Source organism: Varroa destructor, unplaced genomic scaffold (assembly GCF_002443255.2).
Source record: "Varroa destructor unplaced genomic scaffold, Vdes_3.0 BEIS01000005.1, whole genome shotgun sequence".
NCBI classification, from domain to species: domain Eukaryota; kingdom Metazoa; phylum Arthropoda; class Arachnida; order Mesostigmata; family Varroidae; genus Varroa; species Varroa destructor.
The window spans coordinates 17,856,687-17,874,993 of NW_019211458.1; the positions used below are offsets into that span (position 1 = coordinate 17,856,687).

General features: G+C 38.6%; 2 protein-coding genes, 1 long non-coding RNA gene and 1 other non-coding gene across 10 annotated transcripts in view; 2 read left to right on the top strand and 2 right to left on the bottom strand.

Moving 5' to 3' along the window:
* Positions 1 to 95: 95 nt before the first annotated feature.
* Positions 96 to 3,201, top strand: LOC111251717 (dihydrolipoyllysine-residue succinyltransferase component of 2-oxoglutarate dehydrogenase complex, mitochondrial). Its single transcript, XM_022808607.2, has 2 exons — positions 96 to 666; positions 1,493 to 3,201. Exons 1-2 carry the CDS (start codon positions 168 to 170, stop codon positions 2,338 to 2,340), a joined length of 1,347 nt encoding a protein of 448 aa, XP_022664342.1. The 5' UTR covers positions 96 to 167; the 3' UTR covers positions 2,341 to 3,201.
* Positions 2,944 to 10,548, bottom strand: LOC147755369 (uncharacterized). Its single transcript, XR_015328377.1, has 2 exons — positions 10,297 to 10,548; positions 2,944 to 7,007 (listed from the first exon to the last, which is right to left on the bottom strand). It is a non-coding gene; the product is annotated as an uncharacterized LOC147755369 (long non-coding RNA).
* Positions 5,994 to 6,066, bottom strand: TRNAM-CAU (transfer RNA methionine (anticodon CAU)). The gene has a single exon. It is a non-coding gene; the product is annotated as a tRNA-Met (tRNA).
* A 6-nt stretch (positions 10,549 to 10,554) lies between the features above and the next one.
* LOC111251754 (uncharacterized) overlaps positions 10,555 to 18,307 on the top strand; it is a 13,157-nt gene continuing 5,404 nt past the window's right edge. Inside the window, exons 1-13 of one of the 7 annotated variants that reach the window (XM_086990126.1) lie at positions 10,557 to 11,214; positions 12,503 to 12,659; positions 12,852 to 12,935; positions 14,198 to 14,431; positions 14,554 to 14,657; positions 15,103 to 15,139; positions 15,427 to 15,510; positions 15,754 to 15,978; positions 16,388 to 16,504; positions 16,618 to 16,722; positions 17,170 to 17,358; positions 17,584 to 17,671; positions 18,036 to 18,148. In XM_086990126.1, the coding sequence (XP_086846252.1) occupies positions 14,276 to 14,431; positions 14,554 to 14,657; positions 15,103 to 15,139; positions 15,427 to 15,510; positions 15,754 to 15,978; positions 16,388 to 16,504; positions 16,618 to 16,722; positions 17,170 to 17,358; positions 17,584 to 17,671; positions 18,036 to 18,148 (1,218 nt within the window). In that variant the 5' untranslated portion in view covers positions 10,557 to 11,214; positions 12,503 to 12,659; positions 12,852 to 12,935; positions 14,198 to 14,275. Of the gene's footprint in view, positions 11,215 to 12,502; positions 12,660 to 12,851; positions 12,936 to 14,197; positions 14,432 to 14,553; positions 14,658 to 15,102; positions 15,140 to 15,426; positions 15,511 to 15,753; positions 15,979 to 16,387; positions 16,505 to 16,617; positions 16,723 to 17,169; positions 17,359 to 17,583; positions 17,672 to 18,035; positions 18,149 to 18,307 lie in introns of all 7 variants that reach the window. The other 6 variants (XM_086990127.1, XM_086990128.1, XM_022808693.2 and 3 more) reach the window with 6 other exon arrangements.

Genomic DNA, 18,307 nt, shown 5'->3' on the forward strand with positions numbered 1-18,307 from the left:
TCCCGCTATTTAGCCGTTCTGTTAACTGACTGACTGGTGGTCGTCACCCTCTCGCCACAGAGTTCCCTTTCCCTTCACGGTTAGCTCTCCCAGAAATATGCACCGTCTGCTAGCTTCTGCGGTGTTGTTGACATCGGTTCACCTTTAGCAGCGAGGGACATTCGAAAATGTTGAGATTGCTATCGAGTGTGACTTCTTCAGGCCGGAATGCTAGTCGGTTGCTAGCGGCTCGGCCCCAAATTCCGGCCACTCGTGTGGGGACGCGGGCACTATCGCGCGCTATGTTACGCACCCTCGACCAAAGCGCACAGTATCCGACGTCGATTGCGCCACAAGTCCGTCTCGAGCGGCTGTTCCGCACGAGTCGTGCACTATTCAACGAGCTGGAAACGATTAAGTGCCCGCAGCTATCCGAATCTTTATCTGAAGGTGATATCCGATTGATGAAAGCAGTTGGCGATCAGATAGCCGTCGATGATGTCATCGCCGAAGTCGAAACTGATAAGACCTCCATTCCTATTCACTCGCCAGTTGCCGGTGTTATCCAAGAGTTCTGTGTCGAAGATGGATCTACCGTAAAACCTGGACAAGTTATCGTTAAGATCAAGGTCGGAGCCACCGGAGGCGCGGCGCCTGCGGCCACACCGCAACCCGCAGCTGCTCCTGGTACGTTCAGTTGAGTCTCATTTAGTTGAACCAATGCTTATGAGGGGATTTTTTCTCTCAGGGGAAGAAGGGGAAAACGAAGGGGACGGTAATGCTCCTAAGTGTGTCTGGGCTAATCGTGAGTGTGGTATGCTTCCGTATCTGTGGGTACGTATTTCGTCTATCGATTACGTGGCTTGTAATGATATACAGTGCTTATGCAACGGATTATATGTCGAGATGCAAGCAAACAGAAAATGTAAGCCATCCTCAAAGCTATATTAAGAACTTACGTCTGTTTACAACCTGCTATAAATTTTCCGGGTTTATGAGGACCTCTTCGATAGCCAATATCTTTGGGACTTGAAATACAATTCCAATAAAAAGGAACACTACATTATTCCATAAGAAATCATTTCTACAAATTAAAAGTAAAGGTTATAAGTTACAGCTTCGAAATTTCGAAGCTCAAATTTTCGAGTACATGGTCACGTTTAAACGAACTTAATTTATACATGGAATGTGCATATAAGTATAGAGAAGCGTATAAAAAATCCTTCTTTTGATCTCTAGGATGTACAAAAAGCTGTAAAGACAACCTGCATGCTTGGAAACAAGGTTCCGTAAACCAGTTCCTTAAAGGGACTCATATACGATAGCAATTTACTCGCTAGTCTTCGTCTGCAGCACTTTCAATAAACCAAACAACAAGATTAATCGCTGTGACGACACTATTGAAAACTACATAAGCCTAACAGTTCATTTTTTTCAAATTGTAAGCCCCACGTCTATTACGACACACGTTTTTATTAAGACTTCTTTATTGTTTTCAATGTTGTTATTATAGCTGCGCCCGCACCGACAGCCGCTACTCCTCCCCCAATCACCACTGTGCCTCCGCCTGTACCGCCGGTGTCATCAACTCCAATGTCAATGGCAAGCACCAAGGATATCAAGGCGCCTATCTTCGATATGCCTGCTGCGGCCCCCAGCGCGCGCACTGAGACCCGTGTAAAAATGAACCGAATGAGGCTAAGAATTGCGGAACGCCTGAAGGATGCCCAGAACACTTATGCAATGTTGACGACGTTCAACGAAATCGATATGACCAGCATTACCGAACTGCGCAAAAAACACAAGGACGCGTTCCAGAAAAAGCACGGTGTTAAGCTCGGTTTCATGTCGGCTTTTGTCAAGGCATCAGCATACGCCCTCAAGGACCAGCCGGTGGTCAATGCCGTGATTGACGGGAATGAGACACTTTACCGTGACTACGTTGACATTTCTGTGGCCGTTTCGACGCCAAAGGGTCTTGTCGTACCAGTCATCCGTAACGTAGACGGGATGAATTACGCTGATATTGAGAAGTCAATCGCGGCTCTCGGGGAAAAGGCGCGTACGGGTTCGTTGGCAATTGAAGACATGGATGGTGGCACGTTCACCATCTCGAACGGTGGTGTCTTTGGGTCGATGTTCGGTACGCCCATTATCAATCCACCTCAGTCAGCAATTTTGGGCATGCACGCCATTCAACAGCGGGCAGTTGTCATTAACAACGAAATCAAGATCAGGCCCATGATGTACATTTGTTTGACGTATGATCACCGACTAATCGATGGTAGGGAGGCAGTCACTTTCCTTAAGAAGATTAAGGATGGCGTTGAAGATCCGGCCTTTATGTTCCTTGGTCTTTGAGTGAATAGATACCCGTATAGACATCGAAATAGAGAAAAAATTCAGGGTCATCAACAAGATAGATGACAGCTTCTAAAAGAAATGTTGTATCGTTATAGACGCGCACGTTTTGGTAGTGATTCAATACATACCAAACAGAGAAATATCGGGGAATCTACTAGCTTAAAAGACACTCGAAGGAATGACTTTAGGTCTTAATCGAGAATGGCATAAGGCCAACGGCAGTAAGAAGACAACATGATTCGAGAGTCGATATGTCCTTTTCCCATAGGGGCAACTGTGGGCTAAGTTAGCCAAGTCAAAATGTTGTAACAATATAACAACAGAAACGAAAGAGTCCTAAACATAAAAATAACTGCGTTTTAGGTTGGCCAGTCTGTCATATTAGGAAAACAACAGGAGAAAGGCTTTTACCTGGAACGCATGGTACTACGGTGGTTAGTTAGTTAGCCCGATGAATTAATAAAAAATAATAAATTAAAAATGATAAAATAAAAGGATGAAAAAATGTCGCTAATTTGTGAATGGATTTTGGAGGAACTTTCTTAAACGTATAGAGACAATTTATGCGACACGAACGAACAAACAAACATAGACACACTGATGATTGCTTTTTTAGTATTTCAACCCACCAATGTATATATAATTGTAGAACACTGCTACAGCTAATAAAAGAGCCGATTAAATTCATCATTATACTCTAAGATGCCGACCTTTCACAGAAATAATTGGAGAGTATCTTGAAGAATCACTACCACCGGACATTGCAGAATACTATTTGGCTATATGCTTCTGCTGCGTGTGATTCTAAGTGAGTAAAATAATACAAGCTTTAATAAAAAGATCAATTTGTTTTATATAGTAAGGTTTACTCTCACTAAAGCACTGTCTAAAGATGCGTAGTGTTGCCGATATAAATTGTGTCCTGAATCTTCTAATATATAGGTAGGTGTTACTACCAATCTTATAATTATCTGCTGCATTGTTTAAAATAAACATTTTTGTTACGATAGCTTAAAGGTTTTACATAATACATCAGACCAATACATTTTAGAGCTCTGCATCTCTTTAAATTTCGGTTGTACAGTTCAAAGCAGAACTCACAATTGCCGGACAACTATTGTAGGTCTATCTATTATACGTAGATTCTGTAGTATCAGTAAAATCCAATCTGTAAAAACATTGTGGAATGTTGTTGCCGACGGCCCGAATAATGATTATTCAATCGGTCAATTGAAAGCTGCTATACGAAATTATGCATTGAACTGCAGATCTTTGCCGGAACGAAAATACCCGCCTATGTTTCACTGCAGTAGCCTCTAACGTGCCTAACACGATAGCCACATAGAAACGCAAATAATAATTACTATTACTAGAGTAGTGTAATAGACAAGTTACGTTTAGTTTTTTCACCACTTCACAACAACAACTTTTGTGGCGCTAAAATCTAAGTTGTGGGAGGATAAGATATCGAAATTCACTATTAGATTGGAATTTGTTTCTAGCGATTGCTTCTACTAAGTAACTGTGAAACTTTACAACTAACCGCTATCTAAAACCGTTACCCGAGGCGACAAGCAGCATAAGGTCTCTTTGTTCACATGCGTCACACGCAGGAATGACCTTGTGAAGCAGTTCGTTCTCTTGGCTTCGTTAACGATATATATATATATAAACAGGTTACAACAAACGTCACTATTGGTCTTGTGGCTAAAGAACTTGTGATGGACACCTTAAAAAAGATCAGATTAAGTAGTTCTGTAAAACAAACGTAAGGCTATCTATAGACCGTCTCAGATATGGCGTAAAATGTGCGATTTTCGCTTCCATCGGCGTAAAGGATAACTGCAGACCGTATCAGTTGACGGCTTTACCACAAAGGAGTGGAATGGCTAGATACGATCGAGTAAACTCTACCGTGGTATTATCATTCAAAATGTCATCAAACTCTAGGTAGGCACTTCTATGTCTTCATTAATGGATAAGCAGAGTAAAAAAGCGCATTGTTGTTGTCCAATTGCATGGACATCTGCAACACACAGTGCTGGATAGGATATACGACTGCCTGCGACCAAAGTGTATGACCATAGCCATGGAATCGACGATTTTCAATAACGATGGTGAACCATGTTATTGTTCTTATCAACAGATGCTACACAATTGGTATGAATAAAAGGACGTTGTTTGCTCATATATTGTCCTACTAAATGCTTCCTTGATATTTACTGATGATTAATTTTTTTTTACAGAAATCTCACATGTAGAATACTTGCAGATTCATATGCAAAATGGCTCCTACACTTCGATCTGTGGCCTAAACTTGTTTATAGGTGCTAATTTTGTACTAACAATGAAATTCTTTTCATTAATATCTACCTTGAAAATTCAGTCTAAGCTCATTATGCTTTCGTTGTGGTTCACGTATAGCTTTTATCCACAGGTTTGGCAAAATGTGTACAATAATCAATATAAGTTCGGCAAAATGAAATGTCCAATATTTTAGTCGAGCAGTGCCGCTACAAAAAGTGTCAAGTGTAATAATGCTATTCATTAACAGCGCGCTCAACTGATTGTTGACAGCGCTCGAGTGAGATCATTGATTTCGCCGTCTTCTACGACTGCTTTAAGACAATCTATCCTTACACAATTTAGCTTTTGAACTGTTGCCAGAATCTATCAATGCGTTGAAGTTACAGCATAATTAGGGTACTGATTGTAAACAATATATCTTTGCAATGGGAAAAAGACGCGGTAGTGTTAATGATCTATCCATTCTATTAGAAGTTGAGTTGCGCGGGCTGATCCGATCCAGTACGACCCATAAGAGGGCACGATCCAGGCTGATTTTTTTTTGTAGGTCGCTTAAGCTCTCTTTTACGCGGAAAATGGAGCCGACTGTATAACTGTTCCTACCGTTAAAGAACACAAAGTTTGTTCTTTCCAGTAGAGCATAACGTTCATTTGGTCGGTCGCAAGCAAAGGCCAGCAGCTTCTTCTTACGCAACATCACACCACTATTCAAAAATAGCATAGAGGTCAGAAACACGTTCGTGCTGATATCTCATCACATATACAAAAATTTCCGTAAAAATTATTGTGTGCATGAATGAGTTACTAAACTTGTATTGCAAGAATAAGCATACTAAATATGTGCTGCATAAAAAACTGTATTAAACTATATTGTGCAAGACACTGCTGGGTTGTATTTGTTACAGAATATCTAGGCGCTATCCGACGGTACCTTTATTACAATTAATTTATCTTTAGACAGGTAAGATAAGGTGCGTTTAATGGTATAACAGGCGTGATGCGAAGTCTGCAAAAGGCACTCTAGTCATATCTAACACAAAGCAGAACGTCAAAAGATCTGCCACGCCGTGAATTGTTTAGCAACGTAAGCGAAACGTTATATGACAATAATTTTACTCTACTTATTATCTAATTATTAATCTTTTTGCGGAAAAATAATAAAATTTTGTTTCACCGAAAAATAAATTATATGAATATATTTTACGTAACAGAAGATGAAAACATATGAAGGGATGACTGAAACTACAATTCGGTGCATGAAAATATGCCGTAACAAATTACCTTACGCGGCCTACTGTATTTCTCTATTCAACAAATTTTGGTAGGAAAATGTTTCCGCCACGTGCCCCGGGTGAGGATCGAACTCACGACCTTCAGATTATGAGACTGACGCGCTGCCTACTGCGCTACCGAGGCGGACAGCAGCACAGAGCTTTATAGGAGGATACACAAAAAAATCGTACAAATAGGAAAAAGTGGGGACAATATGGGAAGCATTTAAATTAGGTTTATAAAAAACATTCGATTATAATTTAAAATTAAATCCTAAGACTCTACTTAGAATTAGGACTAAAACGTTTGCTGCCTAAAATCAATTATATATCGAAATCAGAAACGAAATAGCTTAAAAGGCCAATACGCGAAAATGCCTTAACCGTTATGAGCACAAAGGTGTATTGATTTTTAGCCCTGTCAATATACGTATTTAATATATTGAACGTATGTGGACAAAACATGCTTGTAGACTTCTAAAGTAACCTGTAAAAATGGCAGCGATTTGCTACCCCTGTAAGTAGCCGTAGAAATACTGTAATAAACACATATTTACGTAGCACTTGTCGAAGATAAGAAATATATAACTATTAACGCAATGGTCTCGTGTGATCTGAAGTCTGGTAATATACAATTCACTCTACTTTTGAGATACCTGATAGTGTTTTTAACGATTTTGATCGTTTCAAGGCGATTCATGCTGTAAAAGGTACAAAGCTTTCTTATATCCTTTAACCCTGCTAAATTTCGTTATCATACAGGTTGGGCCAAATTGTTTTGTCAGGTTTCGATCTCTGTTAACCGTACATATTTTATTTTATTTATAAAACTGTAAAATGCAAATGAAACAAGATGACAAGCGTCAATGTAAAGGCTTTGTAGGTCTCTTACACATATATATCTAAGCGGCCTAAAGTCACAATGATAAATTAGACAAGTACGATTATCGGTATTGAGTTTCCGCGTCTTGTACCGCCGTTGTAACCAACCCCGTTATCACCAAGCATCGTTGGGCGGATTTCGACTTGAGGGGAAACCAGCAAGTGCTTTTCGGCATGTTTTTCATGTGTTATTTGGGATGCAATCTAAAAGATCAACAACAACAACGAAGCTTGAACCGGTCAAGTAGAGTTGTCAAACATTCTCGTAGTTGATTTTTATTTAGCATTCGAATATATATATATATATATATATATATAAATAAATAAAATGGCTGGTCACTAGTAAAAGCATATTCGTTTGATTATAAAATGTTACCCACTTTTTAATGTAATTTTCTTTGTTCATTTTGTCTATGTCATGAAAAAAAATTAACTAGCCATGAATATCGGCGAATATACGTTATTTGAAGAATATAGATATCACGCATACACCACGAATCTAATCCGGTCAGTCTCCCCGACATACCTAATCGTCTCCTCTGCGCAGCCTGTGCCGAAATCATAAAGACCCCGAAATGACTTGCTTCTAAGCCGAATAATATTATCCATTTTATTGATATTTCGTTATCATACACTTTATTAAGTCAATGCTGGTAAGTAAAGTGGCATATATATAAGAAAATTCGCATACAACGAGAGTGCTCAAGCAATCTCTATAAGTAAGCAAATAACATAAAAGCGGGCTATTCCAATATTAAGACTGTTCGGATATCCCCAGTTGTATCACAGTCAATTGGTCATTAGGAAGATTTTTTAATGCATATGTAAGCGGGTAAATGTGGTAGACATATATGTGGCGACCCGACCATCGGAGAAACAAGACTTTTAGTTAAGAAAGCGTATATTTGAGCAGGCGAAAAAAAGATAGAACAAGAAGCGACTTATGTACAAAAAAAATGCGTAGATAGATAACATCACAACGCTGGTTATCCAGAGCTGCATAAGTTATGATCAATTGTTGTTATTACTAGGTAAACATGTGATACGCCAATATGTTGTCATTTGATCAAACCCTTTTATATATTTAACTTTAATAGCAAATATATTTAACTGGGTGGGATTACATTTTTCTTTTAATTGTACTTATTGTGACAACGTCAGTTTTGCTTTTCAGCCATTACAGCGTATATGGCATCGCACGAGGTCAATCTAGCTTTTGGTATTGCTTGGAACGCTTGCTTTATCCACTATTGCCAGTAGTTATACTAAGTAAAAGATACATTAAGAAAATTTTAGGCTAAAGCCAAATGCTATTGGTTGGTATGTAAATTAATGAGGCGTGGTATTCTCAGGCAGTTTAACTGTTGTAACTCACGGTCTCTAGATGACATTTAGCATAATAATATTTTTTTTATGTTTTTTTTTTTTAGCATAGCATAACAACATGCATTGAGAGCCCGTGAAAAGTCTGTGCTATGAGAAAGTGATTCGCTCTATAACAGCAACAGAAGCTACTTATAACTCAGTTAAAAAGATTTGAGTGTCTAATACGATTTGAAATATTTAGGATTATTGAAGCAGTTCTGTCTTTTCGGACTACTCAAGTTCTGAATTTCTTCGAGATCTTCTAGCATATGAATAACGTCTTAATGCCCCCTCGGTTAGAACTAAATGGCTGTTTTTTTTTTTCTCTAGAGGTTTCTCACTATCCATGTATGGAAAATTTCTCCGGGGGCAGAAAGGTACTTTGCAGCAGGTATTTTCGTAGATAGTTGGCACCCTTATGACCATTATAGTATTAGAAACCCTATGCATTGGTATTTCCTGTTAATTAGACTGTGACACCGAAAACCAGTAAGTCTGTACAGGGCAGAGAAGAATAGATCTGCAATAACTCCCCGTAAAGTATGCTAGTCTTAATAGATTGCCAAATACAAAAGATCTCTCTGGCTTATGAATGTTCACATGATTTGATCGTATATGACTGGGGATAACTGGCAACCCTATAACTGGTCGGGCAGCCAAAAAGTAATAGCAAATAATCTTTATCGAGCGTTAAACCAATGGAAATAAAACTTACTAGATAAAACATTATGCTCTCATCGAATAGTGATTTTTTACAAACTATTGTTAAAACCTCTGGCTACGACAAAATAATATATTATCAGATGCTAAACGTATTATTTATACTCAGTTGATGATATTAAGCTTTACTACTTGCAGATATTACTTCGTCATGTCACCACTTACGAATCTTGGTACCAGACCTATTATTCAACTTGTGCCAGCAATCTACTGAGCATGAGGCAGTAGGTTACCATGTTTGGTTATCAACAGAATTTACCTAAGACTGGCAAAAATCAAGAATTTAAACTCCCTTTTTTTAGCATCCTTAGTATCATGAGTTTGTAAGCGCGTTGAAAACGTCGAACTAATGCATGAATAGCGAAAAAGCAACATTAAAAAACTGTGCCTAACTCACCTTATTGTCTACTCGAATGCCAAATTTCATTCAAGCAAAAGATTTCACTTTTGATCCCACCAAATGAAACCGTTATTGATCAGTTTTTTCCTCATCGACATCACTAACATGAACATTTACATGTGTCTGAGGTTTAAGTTCTATATATTAAGCTTCTATCACACTTGCACAACAAGTCCACTATACTTAACTACACTTATCAAAAGAGTAAACTATACCAATAAACTATAAAATGTTCTAAAAAAAGCTAACTAAACAGAGCGGTGGCTGTCGGCCCAGAGACCAGCTGACGGCGTATAGTTAGTCGTGAATCGGTTGCCTGAGGGCGTTTAATAAGCATAAATATAAGGCTGCAATTTTTTTTCTTATCAGAGCAAAGGATATATCTTTAGCTCGCGGAAGGAAATACGAAATGCTCTAGACAGTCTCACATGAATCTACAGCTTAATAATACATCAATTATCACCAGTATATATATATAAACCTAACAAGATATGACTGAGATAAGCAAAATTATACAGTTACGTCAACTTTTTTAAGACCAATATTAATAGCGAAATCATGTGTACCTATATTTCGTAAATAAAATATTGTGCTTACTAAAAATGTTATTGTAGCTTTCTATTTATTGATATCGAGCAATTAAATAGAAGTTAACTGTCATTTTTACGAAGATAATGCCCTAACTTGCGAAGTTTTGTATATATCAGTGATCAAATGTATGGTTTTTATGCTGGTATAGACGTTTCTGAGGTCATTCCGTCATTATGATTTAATAATATTGTGTCGTTGATAAAACTTATTTTTCGGTTCATTCATCTCGAAGACAAAACTGGCTAGAGGATTCGGCTTTTTAGGAGAGCTTTGAAATTGACGTTTCCAAAATAACTATCAAGAACCAGCCTGATTTCTAGGGTAAAGGCAATGTTCTTTTATAATCCAGTAATTAATCCACATCAACATTCACTTCAAAATACGCATGTTTCCTACAACGCAAGAAACCACTCTTACTTTTTACTTAGGTGTAATTCCTTATAAAGGACCTTGACTGCGCGTCAATCCATATCAGGTTCACAGATCTGTCAAGCTCGTAGTTTCAGGCTTTTTTCTCATTCTGTATAACTGACACAGAACTTAAATAGAGAAGACAGCGTTTTTGAGCTACGGGAAGGACCGCTGTAGTCAGAAATGTCCTGATCACTATCCTCAGCAGCGCCCTCTGTGTCGTTTTATCGAAAATCGCCGACGTTCTGAGCCTGAGAGGCAAGCTGACACCAACAGGGAGCGATTCAGCGGCGGATTTCAGAAGAGCAGCGGTACGATGGGCGAGGGGCTATAAAGGATTGCCAGACGCCCCGAGTGCAACGCTGATGGGACGAGGTGGAATGGACAAAGGCGAATTAGATGATGGGGCCCCTCAACTGCTGAATGTCGGCTGCACGCTGGTCATAACCTAAAATAAACTCATTCCGCCGTGCACACACTCCTTCTCCGGATTCCTTGGAATTTTAGACTCCTGACTCCTCATACTCGGACGAGAGTGACCAGGAGCAAAAGGACCACGCAGGGCAACATGTTAAGGACTAGAAGAAAGCTCCTCTCAAAGGCTGTACGGCCATCACTTCAGATGTACTCGCGTCTTTATCGTTGTTTCGTTGAGAACAACAGAAAAGTGCTAATGATTTCAACAGAGACTCGACGAGTACCATCTCAATGAAAAGGCGGCAAACTCGTTTGGATTGGTTGGCATTGTTTCCGTTCCCTTCACTTCGCTATATGTTGTGCAAGTGGTAGTCTAACAATTATCATCAGTTGCAAATCTAGGTTTTATTTGGGCTTCTTATTGGTTCAACGGAATCGGCGACCTGAAGAAGACAAACTTCGAGTTTAGGCGCTGGATTATTACCGCACATGATGACTGGAGCAGTGGTGCGTGCAAATAATACTAAAAAAAAAAGCTTAACTCTCAATTTCGTGCATGTACAGACCGATGTGTATGTGTGTGTGTGTGTGCTTATTGGAAGCATGCTGGCTGTGAAAAAAGATTGCCAAGCAGTAGTGTCTTTTTTATTATACCCAAATGTGTGTTTTTGCATTTGAATGAGCGTAAAAATAGTGTCCTATTTAGTGAATGAGCTTTCATTTTTGTTTAAAAGTTACCAATATATAAGCTCGAATCTTCATCATCAAGCAAATGTATAAATGTTGTTAAATTGCTTTTCCTTTTCTTGGCTAATTTCCGAATCGGAATAATCATTGACCTTTTAATAATAACTCCAGTGGTGGGCCCGTATCGCAGTAGCGATGTTTGGCTTGTTCCGTACCAGCGAATATACAGCCCTTTTAACTTAAAAATGAAAGGAATTTTTTTTAATATGTCGCAATAAGATTGCTAAACCGTTTTGATTCATGACCGTTTGCCATTTTCTATTAGCACCATAACCCTATCACTGTAGAACTTCTGTGGTTTGTGAGAAAATATATTTGTATCCTTTTGTTGAAACTAAATTGATATCATTAAGAAGTTTTCTATTCAAGTCCTATCGATTATTTCGGCAGGCACCGATATATGTGGTCAGGCGTTTTCACGACGGAAAACAACACCTTTTTCGTTCACTAGTTTCAATTTTTCACAATGGCCTATTGTTAGTTAGTTAGTTTTGTTAGTTATTGACAATGGAACCCAAATCGGTCATTTTCCAAGCGTCAGCATTCCATAATGCACGATTCCTTTTGGTTCGTATCAAAACACATACCATGTCTTTGGTTTTAGAAATGGCTCCGATTTGGTCGTACTTTCGTAAAGTTTCATAGATACGATAGATCGAGTATATATTTTTTTGCGTCAGTTTGTATTGTATTGAACTTTCTTATAATATATATATATAGCTAGCTTTCTTTAAATAATTCAAAATTATTTTGTGATGAATAATTAGTTCCTCGGCAATGGCATGACTATAATATCACTGACTCCGTCTGTAATTAGGTGACCGCTCAGTCTTTTACGTTGAACATTTTGAGGGCAAAAGAAACTCCATTCATTGTCAAGGCGCTACATCGTAAGCCTCAATAAATCATTCCAACAATGTCATTACATGTATTGTTGTCAAATCTTGTGCTACCCCACACTACCCCAGACGAAGACCATCTAGCTAGAAAAACGATCAATACTTTTTTTTTATCAATCGAACATTGACATTTAATAGTTAAGACGCAGAGTTTGCAGATGGTCTCCAAACAATTGCGGTCGACAAGTAATAGCCGGAAGCCTCAGACATGAATTTCTTCAAAGTTTACATCATTAAAATGAATTGAAATATCTTCATTTTGACATGCAAGGGTATTTCATGTCATGAGACGAACCTGAATGAGCAGTGAGTTCAAATTTTAAATTAACGATTTAATTAGACACACAAATCGAATGGTAAAACATATTGACATAATATCCTTTGGGGGTCCGGAAATTAAAGTTAAAATAAATAAAGCAGATATGTTATTAAGGTCGTACTAATTAGATTATTAAGTGATGACATCCATTAATCTATATTTATTGCTATACTTTACAGGAAGACTTGCGACGATGCATTCGCTCATTGGACGTTAAAAAAGTGAGACGTCTCTTGGACGAACTCCCTGAAGGGAATTACCAGGTTCGACAAATCAACAGTTGTTTAGGAGACAACCGTTACTCTTTACTGTACAATTCTTTGGGCGGGCAATTGATTAGAAACAGAACCTGTATATTTGACTATATACCATGCATACCTAATAACAGATTAGTTTGTATTCAGAACTGCTTGGCTTTATAGTTTCGTATCATCAGTAGACTTAAATATTTGCCCTTCGACACAATCAGCACTTTGCGAAGAGTTCAACTAATTTTAACGTAATTTTTTAGTATTTAACAAAATGAAAAGTTTACTATAGGTCTATATGCTATTTCCTAATATAGTGTTCATGTATGTCCTGCGTTGATTAGAGGAAAAACCTTTTATTGAAGGCAGATGATAGTGGGAAAAGGGTTACGTTACAGGGAGTAGGCGTAAACGGGCGAAAAGATACAGATATCACCTAATACTGTAAAAGCTAATTTCGTTTGAAGCGAAGCAGAAAAATCAAGTAAAGAACTTTGTACTTTCGGATCATGATATTTTATATTTTATAGACAAGCTGTTTCTTTATACTATCACACATATCGTGTGCTGTCGCATCTCGACGGTAAGGGGGCGCAGAAATTCATTAGTGTAATTTTTCAAAAATAAATAAATTTCTTTAATAAATATGACAGTGTTTTATTCGATTCTCACACATTGAGCGAATCGTAGAGGTAGGGCGGCAATGAATAACTAGTTAAACCACTAAGAGTAAAAAAGAGATAATTTCAAAGTAATTATCTGTACTATCGGTTACAATAGATTTGCATGTAAATTTGATGATACATGTTTATATATCGCTGTGACCTAACGGCTAGACCTAATTTGGTATTAAGCGAGTATATGCTAAGTAGAATACGCCAAGTAGCGGCGTTTAGTATTCTAATCAATATTAAACTATGCACTCGATTTCAACTTCGTGAAGTGGGAATGAAGTCAGATGTTCCTAGCTAATTCGTAATCGTCCGTTTCGATGCTAGGCTTAAATTAAATAAGTTTGCTTTAATAATAGACTGTGTTACGTTGCTAATTTCCACGAGGTATATTTGTCGATCTTTTACAAGGGTGACATACCTTCCCGCTGATCTGCAGGGCTGCAGGGCCTGATAAACAGGGCTTGTTCGTGCTTCCAGTACACTGCAACATGCATCTTCAAATATTAGACTCGCACAAAGTTGCGCTAATAAATATAAGATGAACCAATGAGTGGGAACCAATTGAATAGGAGAAAGTGACATAGATCCATGTTCGTTTTATAGAACCTCGGCTTGCTCCAGGAGGTGTGCCTCCTTAAAGATACGCCAACGAGCTCTTCAGCTATCCGCGATTTTATTCTAATGTTGGTTGACTTTGGGGTTGATCCGAACTCCGACCCAGCATCAAGATGTCAGCCATATTATCTACCTCCCTTAGTAGCAGCCATATCGAATTGTAACGTGACCGCTCTACGCACTCTCCTGCAGTGCTCAACGGATCTACTACAGCTTAAAGAGGTTTGTAAGCCACAAAAAATTGCTATTTTTACTCCGCTGCGTACACATAACGATAATACAGATATTTTGTAGAGTCGAGTAACCTGAGGATTTTTCAAATTATTCGAGTAAACCTATTACAGGTGCAACTAAAGTGGATAACTCCTGAGATGAAAAATATCATCAGACAATTTCAACCCGGAATGTGGATCGCCGTTCATAGTGGAAACATTGCCGACGTTCGCAGGTAAAAAGTCGCCTCGAGATCAGTTTTTTATGATAAACATAAAGGTCGGAATCATATACACCCACACCCTTCTTAGTGGGCCATCATTCGAGGGGCGGCAACTAATTCATTTGACACAGATATAAAAAAACACTTTAACTACTAAAATAAATGCGAATATTTACGAGCTATAAGCCTAAAAAAACTTTGGTACGACGTCATGTCGTTCGGGATGTTTCTTATAGAATAGAAATAAAAAAAGACCCTCACAATTCCTTACTAATGCTACGCGTTTTATGTCAAGGCTACAAATACTTGTCCGTCTAAAAAGGACGAATTTCTGGGTACAGCAATAAAATGGCGTTAAATAGATCAGTTACTCGTTTTACGAAATTAGTCATTTTGTATTTTTATTCGACTGAAGCCAGTTTTTATTTTATTAAAAAATCTATGGTTTCTATTGCAGGTTAATAAATTTGTGGGTCAGGATGGACACCTTGAAGGTATGTGAAATAACTATATATAGTTAGTTTTCATTTCAATTGCTCGGAACGACAATACACATCGTAAATTAGAGTTTTTCGCGCAATCTTAAGGGAACACCTATGCTCTCTTCTGTTTTACGTCCACGTAATCCACTCTATGAGACACGCTGAAAGAGAATATGTACGCGCATCAAATGCACAATCCTGTAACGTGGAAAAAGGAAAAGCGGTAAGATTTTCCCGATATTCCACCAAAATCCATCTAGTCAAGTAATAAGCACGGTTTATTACTTCATCGCTTCCAGTACGGACAGACCCTGCAGCAGTTAGCAGAGAGCCAGGGCAGCGAGCAGATTATCAAACTCATCTCGGGAATTTCTCCTACGATGGTAATCGAGCGAGATATTATGTATTAGTGAGAGCTAGTCCATTTCGCCCTGCACGATGATGATGATACAGTTGGCCGTAATTGTCGATCGGCTCACGCAGCGACATAGACTAGGGTTTCTATCGTCCTTTTTACATCACTCGATTTATGATCTGCCAGTATAGGAATTTAACTAACAGCACTAAATTTTTAGGACGTTTCCCCCCGTTGACAAACGTCGTATTTTATTCTTATACTCTACTAGAAACTGGTTCACCACGTATTGGCACGAGACGGGCGTAAGGTGAAAACAACATTACAAGGATTGTCGGGTAAATCGACTCCGACTTTGCGTTTAAACCTGCGTCATCTAGCGGGACAAGGAGCGACCGTCCTTCACTACGCTATTCGAAATGGTGACGCCCAGATTGCCCGACTTCTCGTCGAATGTGGAGCACAACTATTTACGGTTATGACGGATCCCCAAGGGGTGAGTAACGCTAACATCGCATGTTCGTAAAGCACCTGCATGATGTCTCTATTTCTCTAGGAGATACCGGTGCTCTTAATGACTATGCCAATATTTGCATATGAAACACATACCTACATTTAACAATTCCAGCGAAAAATTGATTTTTTTCGGCGGAAATCTACACGATATTTGCGTAAAATGGAAATAGACCACTAGACCTGATTTCAAGCAGATTTTCGCCATTGGGTTAAAATGTTCATGTTTACAATTGAGCATTGTGACTCTAGCGCCACATATCGGATTCCAAACGTTAGCCGTACAGAAATCATAGTTTACTATATAGGGAGGTTTTAGGAGTAGAGTTTAGGACTATTCCGCATGCTCTGGGTTCACTCATAATTAAGCCACATGTTTTTCTTTATTTAAGGTTGAGTGCCCGGTATTGTTTACCGCTTTGAACGAATCGCTTAGGCCGGAAATGGTTGATGCGCTAATATCGAAGACAACTATGTGCGAATCGATTTTACAGCAACTCCTTTATAAGGTAACATAAAGCTGATAAACCCAGGATTACATCTAAATACATGTGCGTGTCGATAAAGTTAATTTCATGCAATGAGTAATTCTGACATTATATACTGTCACAATATGTTGCAGAGCCAAGGAATTTTGGAGGTAGCTGTCCGTAATTGCGTTCCGCTAGAGTCCTTCTGTCTACTCGTAGACCGTAGCGGGCCCCTCGTTCTTGCTCAGCGTAATTGCGTGAGTGCTTTCGCAGATTAAACATTCTCTAGCTTTTTCGTTTTTATATAATGCGGTTTTCGTTTAACTGAACTGAGGAAGATAATATTATAGTAATATAATAATAGTACAGTAATGAAGTTCCGGGGGGCTCCAACCCACGCGCTTTGCTATAAGACAACGTCTGTTTCATTTGCGCTATATAATATCATTGTGTGCTATTGTGTGAGTGTATTTTGTTGCTTCAACAAGTTGAGAGATTCTCTGAACATGTGGAGCCAATGAATTGATAATTCTATGGCATAATGTCCTGCTCTTATATGCGTTTACTGCCTAGCCTACGGCAACCACAGGAAAATTATGTTTAAGGCTCCTGTATGTAGTACGCTAACAGTCACTGTCACTGACCCCTGTCCAAAGGTCAAAAAAGTAACGGTAATATATTTTCTGTCGTATCTTCGTTGATAGCAAAATCAAACCGCATGGGATGTGGCAAACGAGTTAGCCTTGTATTCATATTGCGATCGTATCGACGCGACCGTACGCCGTTGGATCCGGGAGCCTCGTGCGAGACAAGTATTAGCATTACATGGCTATCCAAGGCTAACTATGCTTGTCGAACCGGACCAAGAAGCTCAACTTCCTGCCGATGCTCAGGCACGTATATGGCAAAAATCAACGCTGCTTAATTTCTAATACATATAGGACCAGCTTTCGCCTAAGCTGTTCGTAATATCCATCCATTGAAATAGAGAAATCGCAATGAGCAGCGCCGCTGCAATGGTGCTGTGTTCTGATGGACCCTTCTAAAAATTCTAGAGTACTTGACCGTATGTTCTTGGTGATTCGAATCCGTGCATTGTTCCGATACGCTTGTTGCAGGATTTCCTATGCGCTCTTCCGGAATATTGGGGATGGATTGAATACTTGTCCAAGTCCATCTCTAACCAGGACATCAAGTCGTTTCAAGGTATTTTCAGACTCCCTACAGGTAGAAAAAGTACTTTCAAATAGAAAGAATCAATCTCTAGAAGTTTCTCTGCTAAGAGACACCAATTTTCCAAACGTATATTCTGTTACAGTTTAAAAGGACACCATGTTAGTCGTTCGTGCGCCATCGCTGCAGCACACAAACGATTATTGCCTTTCCGAATCTATATGTATTCGTTAATTAATTGTTATTATTTGAAAGGCAATTATAATATAAAAATGTTTTTAATAGTAGCATTACGGCGATAACAGTAGGATATCTCAATTGAGAAGAAAACATTTAAAGTCAACGCATATCGTAAGATCTTCTTATAATTTACGCATGGCAAAATCGATGATTTCAGACTTATCTGCATACCAAGGTGAACACCCTGAACTATTTCGCTGTGATCTTCTATGGAATGCTAGAGTTTGTGGAGACGCACTGCCTCTACTTCACAAAGCAGTTCTCCATAAGGTACGCGATAAACACCGTATTATGACAGTATTATGATATTGTAATATCAATAAAACTAAATGATAGTAAAATAATTGTTTTTTGCGCATCCCTTTCTATTATCGAACTAGGTTGCTTTAAATTTAGTTTCTATTTGTGTACATAATACGAATGAATCGA

Bases quoted from the DNA above. Each gene is read 5' to 3' on its own strand.
- LOC111251717 (XM_022808607.2), top strand. From the start codon at position 168: ATGTTGAGATTGCTATCGAGTGTGACTTCTTCAGGCCGGAATGCTAGT. The intron at 667-1,492 runs GTACGTTCAGTT...TTGTTATTATAG, and splicing joins GCAACCCGCAGCTGCTCCTG to CTGCGCCCGCACCGACAGCC.